The following is an 18,726-nucleotide window of genomic DNA, read 5'->3' as shown; positions in this document are numbered from 1 at the left end:
CCGTGAGGCGCAACATGGACTTTTTCCGAATTGTATTTTTCGTCTAACCAACTAGAGCCTTACCGTTTTCGTGTTTGTGTTCCTTAGCTTAACATATACTTTCGCCTGTCCACCAGGGGGAAGGCGGCTTTACGCCTTACCGCTGGCAGCTTTCTCGCGCGCCTTCTTGCCCTCAGTCAGCGCCAGCCGCTCCTTCTCGGACAGGGGCGAAAGCAGCTTTGTTACCACACCCGTACCGAGCGTAATGTGTCCGTCGCGCAGCGTAAACCGCTGGCCCTGCTCCAGCACCATTGGCCGCATCAGCCGCAGCTGCAGCTTGGCGTCCTCGCCCGGCATGATCATGTCCTTGCCGGGGATCTGCACCTGCGTCGCGCAATCCCACGTGCGCGAGAACATCTGCAGCTGGATGAAGCTGGTGAACGGCTTGTGGCGGCCGCCCTCGTCCTTGCTGAGAATGTACACCTGCGCCTCGAAGTTATCGTTCGCCTTCATCGTGCCCGGTTTGCACATCACCATGCCGCGCTTGATGTCGTCGCGCTTGATGCCGCGCACCAGCGCACCGAGCTGATCGCCGGCGTGTGCCTCCTCGAGGATTTTGTGGAACATCTCGATACCGGTGATGGTGGACTTAATGACCTGTGGGAGGTGGTGCGATTTAGTACCAAACAGTTCGTCACATTTCACGAAAGTAGAAAAGTCTTACCTTATTGTAACCGACAAACTCACACTCCTGACCCTTCTTAAGCGTGCCGCGCTCCAGCCGGCCCGTCACGACCGTACCACGGCCGGGAATGCTGTGCACCGACTCGACCGGCAGCAGGAATGGTTTGTCCAGCTCGCGCACCGGTGTCGGCACGTACTTGTCCACCTCCTCGAGCAGCTTCATCACCGCATTCGCACCAATCTCGGGCTCCCGGCCCTCCAGTGCGCACAGGGCCGAACCCTTGATCACCGGCACATTATCACCGTCGAAGCCCATCTCCGACATCAGCTCGCGGATCTCCATCTCCACCAGATCGACCATCTCCTGGTCGGCCGCGTCCACCTTGTTGATGAACACCACGATGTGATTGACGCCGATCTGTTTCGCCAGCAGCAAGTGTTCGCGTGTCTGCGGCATAGCGCCGTCCGTCGCGGCCACCACCAGGATCGCACCGTCCATCTGGGCCGTGCCGGTGATCATGTTCTTGATGTAATCCGCATGCCCCGGACAGTCCGTGTGGCCGTAGTGCCGGTTCTCCGTCTGGTACTCGATGTGAGCGACGTTGATCGTAATGCCGCGCGCCTTCTCCTCCGGCGCGTTGTCGATGTCGGTGTACTTTTTGCTCTCCGCCAGATCCTTATCGGCCAGCACCTTCGTGATGGCTGCGGTCAGCGTCGTCTTGCCGTGATCGACGTGCCCGATCGTGCCGACATTGCAGTGCGGTTTGTCGCGCTTGAACACTTCCTTCTCGGCGTAGAACCGGACCGGCACGGTGCGGATGGCCGGCGACGCACGGCGCACCACGTTTAGCCCATTGCCGGCGCACAGGATCTGGGCGACCGTTTTGCGGGCGACTGCGGGGCAAACAAAGCAAACAGACCGGGGGGAGACGGGTTGATTACAAAATTAACCTCACTTTACGTAGGGCAAAACATGCAAGACGGGGTTGCCGACTGCAGAACATCTGATTGAAAGTTTGGAGTGCTTTTTGGGAGAAAAACAATATGTACTTACTCGGGTTAAGGAGTGCTCGAAGAGCGAGATACGTCGACATTTTGTCCTACAAGGTACGGGATTTGTGAATCGTCCTAAATGCAGCACAAAAACCCCCGGACAAACACCGCAGCAAACCAGCACCGAAGGAAAATTTTCACTTTCTTGCGCAAGAACAACACCTCGCCGTTTGACGTTTCGCAGCCGGACACGTTCTGTCAAATCGGGTCGCACAGTGGGATGCTATATGAGCGGTTTTGGATTTTTTTTTAAATTTTAATTATTTTGATTCTGCAAGCTAAATGCATTTTGCGTCAATTTTACGAACGCGATTCTTTCCAACATGTTCAATGTTGTAATTATAACGCTTTACGCAAGATTCACTAACCAGTTTAGGGAATACAGAAAGGCATATGCTCAGAAAATGTCGCTTTACGTATGGTAGTTAAAAGTTTAACGTTCTTTTATAGCTTTCAAAACTAGAATTAACACTCATCTTTTGCACAAACGTATTAAAAATATTCCCAAAAATGCTTGCCCTGCGCAGCATTTGCCAGAACGCGGCATAAGCACCTGTCAATGCATCGGTCCACCCGCAACACCGTACACCGTGCATTGCTGTGTGAACAAACACGCACACACGCGCGCACACGCAAAATCATCCGTCGGCAAGCGTTCGGGGCGGGAGCAAAATCGCGGCTTAGCCAATTTCCAGTTCAACCCTCCCCAAAAGCAGACGGTCCTCGCGTGCGGTGTCCGTGTGTGTGTGTGCGGGTGTTTTGTGTGTTGTGCGCGAATCTTTTCTACGGCCGTCGTTTCGATGGGTGTCGTCGTCGGTGTACCTTTCTCGGTGGGTCTCCCCGTCTTAATTTCCGCTACCGTTGTGTGTTACTGCTGCTATCCACACTCCACCCCACTCCTTGCTTGCAATGTGCCGTAAAGTCGTTGTTTGCTTTGTGGTGTGTTGCAAACTACATTTCTGTACTTTTTGCCGAAGAGAAGTGGAGACGGGAGTGCCAGTGTGAGGGTGGGGGGATGTGATTAGATGGCTGCAAAAATTGTGGAATACCAGTGAAGATGTGAAAAATGCAATCGAGGTGGAAAAAAAAGAATAAATGAACCAGTGTGCACGTGAAAAACACGATGTAAAGTTTTTGTGCAAAGTGCGATCATAGCAAACACCTTCTCTTAAGATAAAGATTAAAAAAGGAAGGTTCGTTGGGTGTGTGTGCACGCAAAGGTCTTTATCTTTATCACACTGCCATCGTCTGATCCGATTAATACGTGCAGTCAGTGCAACGCGGTACAATGCAGTAAAGTTGCCATCCACTTGTGTCCACAAGCCAGCCAGCGGCTCCAGCGGACAGTCGAAACACTTGACCCCAAACTCGCCCAAAATCCAAAACGCAGCAGCAGCGCAGAGCACGGTCGATTGGAAAAGTGTGCGGTGCTTCTTCTTGTTCTTTTTTTGCAAACTAGATGGACACAAAAAACCACGGCAACATAAAAAAAACATCGATGACGTTGGCTACTTTGTTTGGCGACTTCCGTGCCCGCGTGTGCTACTATGTGTGTGTGTGTATTGCCATTTGATCATCTCGGGCTCAACAATAACTGTTTTACGTAATCCCCCGCCGGGGCTCTTTCGCATGTAACAACGTGTTTGCCCCCTCTCCCTCCCCAGACACATTACCCTGCCATGACACTGCTCATTGGCGAACCATTGGCATGGAACATACACATGTAGCACACTTGAAGCGACACTTGCAATAAGTTATTTTAAACACTTCATACAAATCAGCATCCGTCTTTTTGGACTATAGCGGAAAAAGCTTATACCTATTGAGCTATTTTCCAATTAGAATTATTGCCCCCCCCCCCCCCCCCCCACCATTTTCACCCAGCATAATAATTAGCATAATGTTGTGTTATGTTTTAGTCAAACACTTTGCCACCTTTGAAGACTGATGACCCCACGCCGTTAACCACGATGAGTTTGGATGAGTGGCATCCGGAATATTTCAATTGGCCACAGTCTATCATTTTCAACCTTTTTTACGCCCTTTACAACCCCCCATACACACACCCACACACACGCACTCTGCACTCATCAGGTGTTAATTTGGAATGTTGGACGATAATAATGGTGCCCGGGCGTAATGGCCTGGCCACCAAAAATTATCATCAGCAGCACGAAAACACCAACCAACAGTCTCGCGCACACTGAAGGAGCCCCCGTTTTGCCCCTAGACACGTGCGATGGGTGCGAAGGAAATGACACCGTTTTCTTTTAGCTTTCCACACTTTTTCCGGTGGAAATAGTTTATCGTTACTGTAGAGCCCGAGACGAGAGCGTGTGTCTCCTCCGAGCAAAGGAGCAACTTTTTGGAACTGTTTGCTCAACACAGCTTTTTGTCGATGTTGTTGTTGTTGCTATTTTCCCCCGTTGCTAGTAGCAGTACCTCGAAAGAGTGGGAGACCTGTGGCACAAATCGCCTACTACATGCTATTTCTCTCTCCGAACGGCTTACACGGTGGCTCAAGAACGAGGACCATTATAGGAGTTAAAAGTGCCTCCTTCAAATAAAAAATCCCAGGAACCACCACAACACAAGGAAATCCTTATCATTACGCTGGGATCTACTTAAAGGTCGTGCTTGGAAGAAAAAGAAAAAAGAGTCAAAAATAAATCCTTCCCCAGTAAGAAGTGCCCCGGTGAGCTAGAGACTAGTGGCGGGAGCTCGGAATCGAACCTACCCGATTCCGATTCCATGTTCAGAATCAATTCCAGAGCCGATTCTAATGCTGGAATCAATTCCGAATCGACTCCAAAGCCGATCCCGAAGTCGACATCGAATCTGGAATCGATTCTGGAATCGGAATCGGATCTGGAATCAGAATCGGCTCCAGAATCGGAATCGACCTGGGAATCGCAATTTGCTCCGGTAACGGAATCGGAATTGACTTCAGAATTGAAATTAGCTCCAGAATGGGAATCTGTTCTTGAATTGAAATAAGAAGAAGAGGATGTCGAAACCGACTCCGATTTCGAAGCCGGTTCCGATTCCGGAACCAAATCCGGAGTCGATCCCGTGAAACTGATTCTGAACCTACTATCCGGAATCGATTCCAGAAAACCTCGGAGCTAGTCGGAATCGATTCCGAAGAAAACATCATTTTTCCCATCACTACTAGAGACCTTTTGGAGCCGGGTTGAGAGTGTTTTACCGGAACCAACGAAGGAACACCTTCCCGGTTTTGGCCCTCGCCGTCCGTTAACTCCCCGGCAAATTTCACCCTAAATAACACCTACTACAACTTTGCAATCTTGCTTCACCAGTGCCAACATTGATGACTTTAGGTCACGCTACCCGCCGTACCTTAAACGAGTGGCGCGCAAACACTATGGGCTGTTGGTTGGACAGCTTGGATTGCAGCTAGCGTGTGCTGATAATGTCTTGATTAATGAAGAACTTGGAAGATGAGAAAAAAAATGGGAAAATTTGGAATGAACTACACCGTTACCGTTATCATCTCCACTTGAGCATGAAGACGACCCACGTACAAATGCCAAGAAAACATCGTACCAAAATGTCCCTGTAGGAATTCCTCCATTCATTCGCTGTACCACTATCCCTGTACGGGCTTGTCCCAGTGGTGCCAAGGGCAGTACACACGCTCGCTCGCGGTGAAAATGGTCCCGTGGGCATCTCGTCGCACGGCCTCAAAAACCGAAATCACGTTGCATTTGTTGACGAGCGCGCGTACCTCAGATTTCGCCGCAGCGATTGTGTAGTCGGCGGAGAGGGAAGGGCGGCCTCTTTGCCACACGACGTCATCGTTTTATTACGTTACGGTTTCGTGTGCGGGTGATGTGATGTGTGGCCATCGGCCCGGTTTTTCCATCTGCAAAAGCCCTTGGGCAGGGTGGAAAGCGCCGCCACACACGCCAAGGTGTGTCCAACATTCGTCGTTTCAAGGTCGCTAAAGAGCCCCGTCATCGGAACAACAACAAAAAATTGGGCTTTTATTTTGCATCGATTTTCTATCGGGAGTCTCGTTAGTGGGGGAAACTATGTTGGGAACAGTGGGGAGGGGGAGACTGGAACAGATTGGTAGTAACAGTTTTGTGCTGCAAGCGTGTCGGGCTACTTGTGTTGTGTGCTTCGAGCAAGATGGTTTATTGCTAGCAGTTTGTCGTTCGTCTGTGTTTTTGTCCGTCCCCCCCATGTGCTCTCTGTGCCTGCGGTTGCTTATAAAAACGTTTCATCAATTCAACTCCACAGCAATAGAAAGTTCCCGAAACAGCAAGCAAAAGGTGGTCGGCCGTACTAGGAAGTGATCTGTGGGTGCATTACAGCGTGTGTAAAGGTCGGATCAGCAGCGTGGAGAAGAAAAAAACACAGGAAACCATGCTCCAGTGGACCGGGACACCGCGGAACTGAACTGGATGTGTGGTGCGCCTATCGCTCGTTCCACGTGCTCGTGCGTCCAAACTGCCCCAAGCCCCAAGCCACGTGAACCGGCCTCTCGCATTGCTGCAGAGTGAAGAAAGAGAGGGGAACGGGGGAGGTTCAATTCGATCCAGCTGGGAGGAAATAAGCATCATGACCACCACCACGACCTACAAACCGAAGGTAAACCTCAGCGAAGAGCTGGGCGAACGGCATGGCCGCGAGATCGAGGATGACTTCGGTGGCAAGGGCATCGCGGTGGTCGTGCCGGATCGGAACGCGAGCGCCGCCGCCATTGAACTGCAGGCGGAGGCGGCCGCCCACCAGATGATCCTGGCGGCGGCAGGGTCCGCCGCCACCGTCTACCTAACCGAAACGTTCTACATCAGCTCGAAGAAGAACACCGTGTTCGAGGTGCGGCTCACCGACAAGGGCCTCTGCCTGAAGAAGCAATCGAACGGCGCGACGAAGGAGCAAACGATCCCGCTGAAAGACATCATCGGCTGCCGGTGTTTGCGCAGCAAGCGCCGGTCGCGCGGCAGCTCCTCCTGTACCTGCGCGTCCATCTCGAGCTCGAGCCAGCTGAAGGTGGTGGAGGAAAACTCGGGCGAGCAGGACGAAACGGACGTGAGCGCGTATCTGTACATCTACGCCTACATCCTGAAGCGCAGCCGGCGGGGCGGGTTCCGCGAGCGCACCACCATCACGCTGCGCTTCCGCTCGTTCGACCGGTACGAGGACAACAACCGGGAGGCGCAGAAGTGGCGCGCCTCGATCAAGCAGCTGGTGGCGGGCGAGCCGGTCCAGAAGCCGGTGGCGTACCAGCCGCGCGACACGCGCAAAATGCTCATCATACTGAACCCCAAGTCCGGCTCGGGAAAGGCGCGGGAGATGTTTCAGCAGCGCGTGGCGCCCATCTTTGCCGAGGCGGAGATTCCGTACGATCTGCACATCACGAAGAAGAGCAACTGGGCGCGGGAGTTTGTGCGCGTGCGGGATGTGTACCTGTGGCGCGGGATCGTCGTCGTCGGCGGGGACGGTATCTTCTTCGAGGTGCTGAACGGGCTGTTCGAGCGCGAGGATTGGCAGACGGCGATCGACGAGCTGCCGATGGGGATCATCCCGTGCGGGTCCGGCAATGGGTTGGCGAAAACCGTGTCCTTTCTTTATGAGTAAGTGTGAATATGTTTTTTATCTATCGTTTCAGCTTTTAGGCGTTAGGTTTCATAATTTGATCGTGGATCGTTTCACACCGAGGTGTAGATGAGATGATGAAGCCCGCGAAGATTGACAGCTTTTTGACAGCTTTCAAGGCAAACTGCGCTGGGCAAGGTGGGCAGGCGGCAAACTGCACAATACAGTGCAACGCACATGTTGATGACGGTGGGACAGCGATAGAATTTCTAGCATTAGGTCACACTGGGCCCTCGCCCACGGTCGTGCACGGTTGTCGTGTACAACACAGACACTAAATTACAGTAGTAGGACGCAGTTTTGTTAAAATATCGTTGCATCATGCAATGGGACACCCACACCCCATACACTACCTTCATCACAGTGCAATAATTCTCCTGCCACAGGCGCATTAGCGACACGCAAACGATTTGATTTATGTACACACGATTCGCACCAGATAATTTACACCTGGGGTGAAATGGATGGTTGTTGTTCCATGCATTGCCGCTCCTATGTATGCATCCCTGCAATGTGGGGACTCAGAGGAGGAGGAGAATAATTATGCGCTTAAATAATTGCAGCAAAAAGGGAACTGAATGGGAAGAAGGAAAACTAAACCACTCCACAAACATGGGTGTGGAGTGTGTTGCCCTTGACTCTTGACTGTTTGGGTGTGTGTATGTGCCTGTCGCCAGTTTTTCCAGTGACCGGAAGTTGCACTACCAGGCACACTAATGGCACTCTAGAACGCGAAGTGGATGGCCGTTTTTTGCGTGCACTTGTTAGAATGTAAATGTAAAAAAAAACAAATGTTAAAACAATAGGATAATCGTGCACGTGTGTGTGTGTGTGTGTGTGTGTGTGTGAGTGCTAATCCCGGTGTTCCGGTAACACTTTTTAAATTGAATTAATTAATTGAAAAACGAATCGTGCGGTGCGAAAAAATTAAAATATCTAGTAAGGGCCGGCCCTGCATTATTCATGGGGTAATTTATCTACCATAAAAATCTCGCTGTTACCATCCGAGCCCTGGCCGCACAGTGCGGCGTTCGGTATGTCAAGCCAATTGTGTGAATATTTATTGCCTCCTCCCTAGAAATAACAATATTGCACGACAGATGCAGAAACCACGCTTGTTGTAACCAATTTATCGGACGGTTGTGTACTTCCGGTGTGCGAAATGCGATTTTATTACGATTTGCTGCACGAGAGGGTCGTCAAACGGTATGTGTTCTACGGGGTTTATGTCATCGATTTATCAATCCGTGTAGTACGCAAAGGGGGAGACAAAGGGGGAGAATAGGGAGAACACGGCCCGGTTGTTTGTGTCCGAACAACTATACTCGATGCTCGATGCCCGTATCGTGCCGTTGTTGTTATATTGCAATGTCATTTCTGAGCGTAAAGATAAGAGGGGCCACGCTTACTGTGTTTAACCCACGTAGTCAGCGTATGTGCCTTGCTGCGAAGGCTTTGAAACCGATAGAGATGTCCCTTGGCATGAGTGTTTTTTTTTGTTCTGGAAGGACACGCAAACCCTTTTTTAACGTATCTTTCCATTTTCAAATAAAAAAACGGGGGTTTGGGGTGTGTTTGTTGTGTCGTGCTTTTGCCTGCTTACTCTCGGAACGGAAATTATTGCGTTTTAACGACTGTTATACGCTGAAGCGATAAAGCCGACCCAACGGCCCGATTCAACTGCGTTTCCCTTTGGTCACCTTGAAAAATCTCCGCTGCCGAGGGTTGTGGTTGTACACTGATCAATTCACCGTACACAGGGCAGCACCCCGTTTTGTTGTCGTCGTCGTTGTTGTTCCTGCTGTACATGATGGAGTAAAGTGATGCTCTTTCACTTGATCAATTCACCAAAGAGTAGGCTCTGTTGCAAGCGACGATCTTTTGCTTGTTTGGTGCAGGAGATTTCTCTTTGTTTGCACACGCACACTCGCAATTGTCACGTTTTCATCTTATGTATTATGTATCACCCTCACCTCGTGTGTTGTGTGTGGCTTGTAGGGAGAACTAATGGGGGAGAACAAAACCATTCGCGTACGTGAATAAAACGGTTCTCGTGTGTGTTTTTCTTGCAGTGAGGGCAATCGCGAGGAGCTTTTGCTCCGAGACGCACGCCCTTTGCAATGGTTGGTGCAGCCTACGTTCAAGGATGATCGTAATCTTACCTTTGTTGTTTATTATTTAACAATTTACTTACGCGTGCCGGATTACCGATCTCGGTAGGCGAACGCTGTGACTAGCATAGGGTGTTCCGCTCTAGTTTTGATCAATTGGAAACATTTACCTATTGGAAAAGTTCAGTTGGATTTTCATCACATATTCGTTAGTTCTTTTTCTTATCATCATTGTCCAATGCTATTTCAATGGGGCATTTGTGTAACGTCACCCTATGATGAGGGTTTCTACCCTCACCTTCTTCTTCATTGGCGCAGCAAGCGCTTGTTGGCAGTAGGCCTAGGCCTTTACATACGGGCTTAGCATTCTGCAACTGAGTAGTGATGTCAGAATTAGTCGGTCCTACGCACATAAGGGAGAGTCCATACGGGATTTGATCCCATGACGTGCATGTTGTTCACGTTCGCGTTCCATACTATGCTATCACAAATGTGGCAACCGTACTAAAGATGGTTAAGTCAGAATATTGAAAGATTCATGAATCACTACAAATATTTAAATCTGCATAGGATTATGAATTTTCTAAGGATTCATTTCTCAAATCTCTAAAAATTCAACAATCTTCAAAGAGAAATTTTTTGTCTGTTTTGAATTGATCTTTAGTTAAGAGGAGTTTGCAATTCACCTAAAGACTGTGGAATTGACCTTTATTATCTGTCTTAAGAACGATGCTTAAAAACGACTCTTAAAGAATCTTAGCCTGGACTGTGAAACTTGAACTCATGGCGACGGCACACTTTTTCGATGTGTAAAAATCGTTTGTTCTGCCTTGTTGTGCTCGATAAAGTATGGCATGGTCAAAGATTCATGCCCCGCAATCCCTCAGGAAGTTGCAAAAGTTGATGCTCTAGGTATTGATATGGATCTTAAGATTCTTTTTTGTTCTAGAGATTAATAAATCTTTAGAGATATCCATGCCCAAGGAACCAAGCTTTACATATGGTTCCCATAATTTGTTGGGCTCTCATCTCACGATGTATCCATCGTATCCCATAGATTTTTGGTTTGTTCAAGAACCATCAGATTGGACATCAATACAATTGAGTTTCGTATTATTTTTTTTAGAGATTTATGAATGTTTAAAGGTTCATCAGTCTTTAGGAATTCATTATATTCTAACAATTCCTAGAGATTAAAAATATCTTAGAGATTCTATTCGAGATTAGGCTCACTCATCACTGAAAATTCATATGAATGAATATTTACAAAAGATTCGCGACAACACTAAACCGTACAGCATTGTTTGGTGCTGAATTGTTCCATCAATTCTTAAAAGTTTGTTTGATTGTCTAAACCCCTATGATTCAAACTTGAAAATGTTTTGGTGATCATTGAAGCAGGAATTTGGGATTACAGTAGAACCTCACTGATTGAAATACCAAGGCGTACCAACACGGGGTACGCAGATTAACACAAGTAGAGGCCCCTAAGCGGTCACACGAATGTAGGCCGTTCTGAAGAGTCAAGTAGACAGTTGTATGAGAGATTCTTACCCAAAGATTGAAGAGCAAATTTACTTGTGAATGGGGGAGGTGGGTTCCTTGGAGCCCACGCGGGGTTGTTCGACGGCTCCGAGCGGTTTGAGCACATACAAGATTTGATGAATAAAAATGGTACCGAAAATATCGAAAAACTTTGCGATCTACTGTTAATACAACGCAAGGGCTATGCGTATTAGCTTCATGACAACAACTATGCTGGCGTTTCTTGTGGTCAAAGTGTGTGGTTGGCATTCAAGCCAACCATGGTGGTGCTAACTAATGAATAACCCAAATAAAGCAGTCTCAACCAGTGAGGTTCTACTTTATACGGATATGGTCACATCTGTATTAGTACAAAAAATCATAACGGTCCAAAAGTACAACGGAATAAATGATCTGTAATCCACAATTCCTTCACACTCCGGTCCGGCAAGAGTATCAATATTAGCTTATTGTAATGTTCATTTGAATTTACGTTGAACATTAGAAAAAAGCAGATTGTGACGCAAAAACAAGCCAATTTATGCGTGCGTACAAGAGGAAATATCGCCGACTACCACAGAAAACTCAGTTTACACACTTTAAAAAGCATGACAAACAATTAGTAGAGCTTATTAATTTGCATTTCTTGGTGTGTTTGTGAGTTTTTTACGCGTTTGTGTGCCACAGCACGAAAACGGGAAGCAAAAACATTCGAATAATCCCGGATGCGCAAGAGCGCGATACAGTAGAATACAACAGTAGAAGAATCGGCGCAAAAACAAGGGGAACCGGCTTGATTCGTCGGTAAACACAAATCCCCCCGGTCTCGTTGAGCCGCAAATGCAAACACAATTCAACGTCATTTGCGTCAGGGCACAAACTCAAAGCCGATGATCAAGCATATTTCGTCATCACTCATCATTGCTCATCCTCACAGTCCCCCGTCATCGAGAGTGATTGTCGACAGACACAGTCGTTCGGATGTCCGATAACAGTCGGAGAATGATATGATTTTATCTCCCTGGGATGTCGATGGGATGATGTTGACGCGTATCCAAATGTGACAAGATATGTGTGTGGCTCTACCAAGAACAAACCATAAATGGTGCCTAATTCTCGCCCAATATCAATTCATTACGACGGCACACATGGATTTTAATGTGAAGGTAATTGTGGTTTATGTGCGCTGGTGTGTGTGCTGTGGCCTAGATCTGTCCCCTCCCCCCTCCATAATGTGTGGCTTACCCCAAAAATGTGGGAGCTTTCATTATAGGCGTTGGGCCGTTTTGGGGCTATTCCAGTCCTGTCCTGTGTATTGATTTTGTGTTCAGAATCGCCAGTGAGTGGCAGAGAAAAGAGAAGAGCAAATTTCGACCGCAAAAACCGGCCGCACCGGATCTGCCACCTCTGCTTCGTCGGATATCCTTCTCAACACCTGCTACAGCCGGCATGGTAGAGAACGGAGCGGGTGGCGAACGAGCGGATGGAGCTACTGAGAGAGAGGTTATGAACATTTATTGACACGACCATCGCTACAAACAGCAATAAAAAGGCACTCACTCTCTCACCACCACTACCACCAGCACCCGCCGCAGAATTGTGTGCAGCCCTCGGTTAGATTGGCCATTTTCATTTCAAGAGGTTCAAACCCACTCGCAACCCCCCGCTTTCCCCAAAAAGGGCAGACAGGCAGCACCTCTGGGCAGAACTCCAAAAAAGCATAATCGCAGACCCGGTAGTAGCGTCCTCCGCGCAAAAGGGAAAACTGTGGCACGGAGACACGAAGCTCGGGGGGGAGCTTGTTTGATCGATTTGGTTCAAACCACCAGTCGGCCAGAGGGGATTACATAACGTGCTTTGGGCTCTCTTAGCCGGCCTCCCGGTTGGCATCGGGCCAACACCACCAGTCGGGCCACCCCAACAAAACGATGGATGGATGGGAATGTCGCTCCGGTCGAGCGGGAGTTGGAGGGGGGAAATGCTGTCGAACCGAACTTGACAGAAACTTGTACGGCAGGCTTTGGGAGCAAAACTAAGTAGGCGAGCACTCTAGTGGGATGGTTTGCTGAATTTGCAGCGCAGGTGTGGGAAGGAGGGTGGGCTAATATGCAACAGCGTTTTTTCTTTCTTATTAGAATTTTGCTAACTACTCTTGCGTTTGCGTGCTTTGCACAACAACAACAGCGTGACATATCGCATCGTCACACCATCACCAGTCGCGAACGGTTCGATTTGTCCCGCTGATAAGATACCTTCTCCCTAATCAATGAGGACAGACAGGTGTTGTCGTGTCGTGCTGAGCTGTGTGTCCTCCTCGAGCGTACGATTTATGCCCCGGGACGGGTCCGGGACTGTTGCTTCTCTCTGCGCAATGAGACACGGCTAAATAGCTCCACAGAGCCACCTGTTTGCTGTTAGATATGGGGATTTGATCGCTCAAGAGGTGTACGAACCATCCTACCGCGCCTTTGCCAACGTGCAAGCGATAAGGTTGTTTCATCGTTACACTTTCCCTCGTTCTCGTTTTGCGAGACGTTTCCGAAGGAGCAACTCGCAGCTAATCGATTTGGAACGTGCAATTTGATTTACTTTCCTTGCTCGCTCGTTTTTTTTTAATATTAAATCTGTTCTGCTATCTCAACACATTCCACATGGTTTTTTATCATCATCGTCTTCGGAATCCCCCTTTTTTGCAATTACTGCTGTGTAGGTCTCCAGCCGTCGTCGGCGCACAGTAGGTCGTAATAATCACCTCGTTTAAAGTAATCCATTTAGCGATAAAAAAAGCCAGACGAGACACGTGTGAAGCAGTGGGGATCGTTATAGATTGGGCAATGGTGATGAGGGAAGCGTAGATTTATAAGCATATTTCGATGTAAATGGGGCAGAAATGATAAGCGAGCGAAGCGGTAATGTTGGGGCTTATGAAGGAATGCAAACAAAATAATCCTTTAGTATGCAGGTTAAAGTAAAGGAAAGAATATTGCAAGTTAATTAGATAGCTTGCAGACGGTTTCAGGAGTTTTTGGAACACTTTGTCGACTTTCTTATTAGATATGGACTTAATGTTCACATTTAAATTTCCTATTGGATTTGGCCTACTGGATCGGAGTTGACTACGGAGCCGATCTCGGAGTCGACTTCGAAGGTGGAATCGATTCTGGAATCGGAATCGGCTCTGGAATAGGAATCGACCTGGGAATCGCAATTTTCTCCGGAAAAAGGAATCAGGATTGACTCCAGAAATAGAGCTCCAGAAACTCCAGTAGCTGCGAAATGAGAATTAGTTCTTGACTTGAAATAAGAACTTTCAGAAGCGAAATCAATCCGGAAATTTACATGAAAATAGATCGAATACAAATTTGGATTCTTCTCGGTTATCAATGCGTAGCATCATTGGACCCAAAAGCCATTTTTTTTTGGAGATGACTGACCCCGATTCCGGAGACGATTCTGGAATCGATACTAATTCCGGATCTACTATCCGGAATCGATTCCAGAAAACCTTGGCTAGCTCCGAAGTTTTCTGGAATCGATTCCGGATAGTAGATCGATTCCGACGAAAACTTCATTTCCCCATCCCTACTGCATTCGGTAATGCTTATCGAAAGTTTCGTAATTGTATCATTAATTCTTGTTTCCTTCCACTTTCAGAGAGCCTTTCGAAACGAAACCCGTACTGGCGTCAGCTTTAATGGTAGTTAAGGGAAAACATTCCATGTTAGACGTAGTTAGAGTCGAAACTCGTTCCAATGTAAGTATCTTCTTCGCGTGGTTAGCAAAGGCTTAAAAACGCCTCCGCATTAAACGACTTGTCCCCACTTCGGTTTGATTTTCTGTTGCAGATCATGTTCTCGTTCCTGTCGGTCGGCTGGGGTCTCATCTCGGACATTGATATCGAAAGCGAGCGGTTGCGTGCCATCGGCGGGCAGCGGTTCACCGTCTGGTCCGTCCACCGGCTGATCAGCCTGCGCACGTACCAGGGCAAGGTGTCCTACCTGCCCGCCCTCGTCAGCCCCGTCAGCGGGGCCGGCGGCGAAGGGCTGAACGGGGGAGGCGGTGGCATCGGTACGCTGAAGCACAGCGTCAGCTACAACACCACGCTCAACTGTCGCGACTGCCGGGCGGGGCTGGGCGGACAGGATGGTACGAACGGCAGCTGCGACGCCTGTGATACAAACTTTAGCGACGTGCTGTCGCTCGAAACCGGCACCAATCTGGACTCGTTCCGGCCGCGCATCGACAGCTGGTACTCGGCGACGTCGCGCAAAAGCACCTACTTCTCCACGGTGGACAGTGTGTACGAGAGCGACAAGGCTTCGAACGACGATCCGACGCAGTGCGGCCCCAACGGTGGCACGGCATCGCACGTGCAGATGTACGGACCACCGTCCCGGCTGCCGGCCCTGACGGCGGCCATCCCGGACAGCTGGCAGACGATTGCCGGGGAGTTTGTGATGGTACACGCCGCCTACCAGACGCACCTCAGCACGGAGTGTTACTTTGCGCCCCAGTCGCGGCTGAACGATGGTATCATTTGGTTGCTGATCATACGGGCGGGCGTTTCCCGGTCGCAGTTGCTTTCGTTTCTGCTGGGGTTGAGCAGTGGCACGCATCTGCCGCTGCAGCCGAACGAATACATCCAGATGGTGCCGGTGTCGGCGTTCCGGATTGAGCCGGCCGGCACGAACGGTCACATGACGGTCGATGGGGAGAAGGTGGAGTGTGGCCCGATCCAGGGGGAGGTGTTCCCCAGTCTGGGGAAGGTGATGGTACCGAAGTAGGAAGGAAGGATTGTTCCGATGTTGGCGCCTGTTTTGTCTTTTTTCCGGAGGGAGTTTAGTTTTGTAATCGTTTACATTTGTTACCAGCCTGAGTGAGGAAATGGCTTTGAGGGGAAAAACCGTTTCCGTTTCCGATGATAATTGTATTATTTTTGTTAGTATATGTTTAGCTGAGAGACAGGGATAGAGAGAGAGCGAGAGAAAGGAAGCGAATAAGATTACCATTTGTTTGAAGCGTCTTACAATACAGCTTAGAGTTGTATGTGGATTAGTTTTGCCAGTGTAAGGCATCAGGAAAGTTGCATTCCAAAACCAAGGGCAAGAATAGAGGCAACACATCAATACACATTCGTGCCAAAACGTGTGTTACGTTCGGTTGAGGTCGACCAAAAAAACCTTCCGTTTTCGTATAAAATCGTTATTCGTGTACGGTGTTACCTTTTTTCCGGATTTTTGTTCTGCACAACAATTCCGTTTGTGACCTATTTATGTACGTGCTGCAGTCACAAGATCAATTAGTAATGCGAACAAACTCATATCAGCATCAGCAAGCAAGCAACTGGGGCGCGTGCCACGTTTACCGAACGAACGAAAGGACAGGGGAGGGGCTGTTGGTCCCGGGTGGCGATTACGGAACGATAAGCAATGAACCAATTCTTAGGATGATACGTGCGATTAGGGTAAATAATGAATATAGAGGGGGTTTGAAGCCAGTCCCGAAGTGGTGGTGGTAGTTGAAGTAGTGTAGCAAACCAAACTAAGGAAGAAGAAGCCTAGTGCGGAGGAGGAGGGAAGGCGAGAAAGTAAACCAAATGAACCAGTTGATTGATTCATAGTAGACCATTTTAAAAACGTACACTTAAGCCGCCGCGCCTCCCTCGCGTAAGATACACGCAACGCAACAATAGATACTACTGCCCGGCCCTTTAGAATGGCGATAACGGGACGACGGTACCGGGCGCTTCAAACTGAACCATTTCCCACGTAAAACACACGTTAGTATGATAGAGAGATTATTCGCCACCGGCGTAGCGCGCATAGATCGAACAACAAACAACCAAGCAATTTACTACTAGTTCATTGGGTGAAAGGATTATATTATGATAATGTTTACACAGCTCTACGGGGTGTAGACGGCCACAAAGGTGAGGGGGTGGGGGAGGGCATTATCTCCCCCTCTCCCACCCATTCGTAAGTTAGTAAAGGAGAGTGTAGGTACGATAGATTTAGTACGATTAACACCGTTTTTTTTTTTTCGAAGAGCGAATAAGGTTGTTCCTGCACATGTGGCTTACGCTATATCGATGCGCAGGAGCCCGATTACGGCGCGCACCAAGTGCATACAGTGCATAACAAACAAAAGAAAGAACGGACTAAACAAGAAGGTTGTGTATGCCGCTAGGAAAATGGATTTCTAATGTTTTCCGGTGGTAAAATAAAACAAATAACTAAAGCGTTGCACTAGACACATTCCGCTGCCAATATTCCAACGTGCGGTTGCGCGCTTAATTGTACATATATTTCCACATTACAACACACACAAAAACACCTCTATCGTCGATACACACACATATTTCTCTATAACGAAAGCGAGCTCTACCGATAGGAACCACTGCAGTAGTAGTAGTAGTATTAGTAGTTGGTACACTGTACACGTCTCTTAATATACCTCTACATCAATGATATCATATGAAAAGAAAACTCTCTTGCAATGCTGTGTAGGATAGATTGTGTTTAGAAAAGTGTTTTACTTTCCTTTTCTACGCTCTTCCCTTTTTCTGCTCCTCATTCCTTTCCTACAAAATTGCCTGTGCTGTAGTCAGGAACACCAACCAAAAGGGGAAAGGAGAGATAGTACAGATTTCATACGGCGAACGCACATAAGCAGACCGGAGTGTAGTGTAGTTCCGTAACCCGTAAGCGGTAGAATCAAGAAGCAAGAGTATTGTTAAACCTCGTTTACAATGTATTTCGTAGTCCTGTGGCGCCAACCACCACATAAACAATTAGACTATAGAGACACAACACAAAAGAACCACACACACACACACTAACCCAGCCAACCGTCCATGGAAGCAGTTATTACCACACAAAACAAACGCAAGCAACATAAGTTTAAGTGAAGAAGAATATGACTGTGATTCGTTACGATCAAATGTGGGTTCAGTTGTTGTTGGTTGCTTGGTGTGTACCTACCACCCAGGAGTGGGAGCGGGGTGGTGGTGGAAATGGCTGATTGTTTTAGCAAAGCATTGTTGTTGGTTTGTTTGTTTTTGGTTGTTGTTTTGTTATAAAATTTAAAATAAAACAGACAAATAAGAAGGCAAATTTGCACGACCCTCGTGTGCACCAGCGGAGGGAGGACGGTCCCATATTATAGCGCAGAGTTGGGGTGCTTTGTGTTGCTTGCTTTTTTGGGCTGTTGTTATATCGGATCATGTCCCGTGTGTGAGGAAGTCAGCAAAGAAATTTATTACCTATTCAATGAAATAGATGATAATCCATTTGTAATATAAATTGATAAAGAAAAACATTTAAAGATATGCATTCACATTTCATCTCCACGTGGTGTTGTTGAGTGTCGGTTGCGATTTGAAAGAAATGCCTGCAGTGCCCTTCCACTTTTCGGCCGTGTTCGTGTTCGTTTTTTGGCGGGAATTGGGAGGGGAGGGAGTAGATGTAAACAATACCGCCCCTTCCCATCAATCAAATGTTCAAATGTCGACGGATAAAGTCGACAAACGACGGTTGCGAATTCGCGAGTGCCTATCCGTTTTAATGTTGACAGAAAGGGGCGAAATATAAAATGGATTGCATTAAAACATATTTTTATATGTCATAAAATGACCACAAACAAATTTTAAATTAAAATAACTGATTTAAATCCCGAATCGACCACCAGCAGTAAAAACACAATTTGACACATGCGGTTATGACAGTTGGCCGAACGTCATAGACCACCG

General features: G+C 48.1%; 2 protein-coding genes across 2 annotated transcripts; one reads left to right on the top strand and one right to left on the bottom strand.

Moving 5' to 3' along the window:
• Positions 1-15: 15 nt before the first annotated feature.
• Positions 16-9,464, bottom strand: LOC1270103 (elongation factor Tu, mitochondrial). The gene is made up of 4 exons (XM_061648740.1): positions 9,312-9,464; positions 1,718-1,939; positions 704-1,557; positions 16-636 (listed from the first exon to the last, which is right to left on the bottom strand). Exons 2-4 carry the CDS (start codon positions 1,755-1,757, stop codon positions 130-132), a joined length of 1,401 nt encoding a protein of 466 aa, XP_061504724.1. The 5' UTR covers positions 1,758-1,939; positions 9,312-9,464; the 3' UTR covers positions 16-129.
• On the top strand, positions 2,338-18,302 carry LOC1270104 (sphingosine kinase 2). Its single transcript, XM_308775.4, has 4 exons — positions 2,338-2,546; positions 5,983-7,322; positions 14,634-14,733; positions 14,825-18,302. Exons 2-4 carry the CDS (start codon positions 6,304-6,306, stop codon positions 15,761-15,763), a joined length of 2,058 nt encoding a protein of 685 aa, XP_308775.4. The 5' UTR covers positions 2,338-2,546; positions 5,983-6,303; the 3' UTR covers positions 15,764-18,302.
• The last annotated feature ends 424 nt before the right edge of the window (positions 18,303-18,726 follow it).

This window comes from Anopheles gambiae, chromosome 2 (genome assembly GCF_943734735.2).
Source record: "Anopheles gambiae chromosome 2, idAnoGambNW_F1_1, whole genome shotgun sequence".
NCBI lineage: Eukaryota > Metazoa > Arthropoda > Insecta > Diptera > Culicidae > Anopheles > Anopheles gambiae.
This window is presented reverse-complemented; position numbering and strand designations above follow the sequence as displayed.

Coding starts and splice junctions, on each gene's coding strand:
- LOC1270103 (XM_061648740.1), bottom strand. CDS start 1,757: ATGTCGACGTATCTCGCTCTTCGAGCACTCCTTAACCCGA. Junction 1,558..1,717: donor TCGAGCACTCCTTAACCCGA/GTAAGTACATAT, acceptor TTTGCCCCGCAG/TCGCCCGCAAAACGGTCGCC. Junction 637..703: donor AGTTTGTCGGTTACAATAAG/GTAAGACTTTTC, acceptor CACCTCCCACAG/GTCATTAAGTCCACCATCAC.
- LOC1270104 (XM_308775.4), top strand. CDS start 6,304: ATGACCACCACCACGACCTACAAACCGAAGGTAAACCTCAGCGAAGAG. Junction 7,323..14,633: donor ACCGTGTCCTTTCTTTATGA/GTAAGTGTGAAT, acceptor TTCCACTTTCAG/AGAGCCTTTCGAAACGAAAC. Junction 14,734..14,824: donor GAGTCGAAACTCGTTCCAAT/GTAAGTATCTTC, acceptor TTTCTGTTGCAG/ATCATGTTCTCGTTCCTGTC.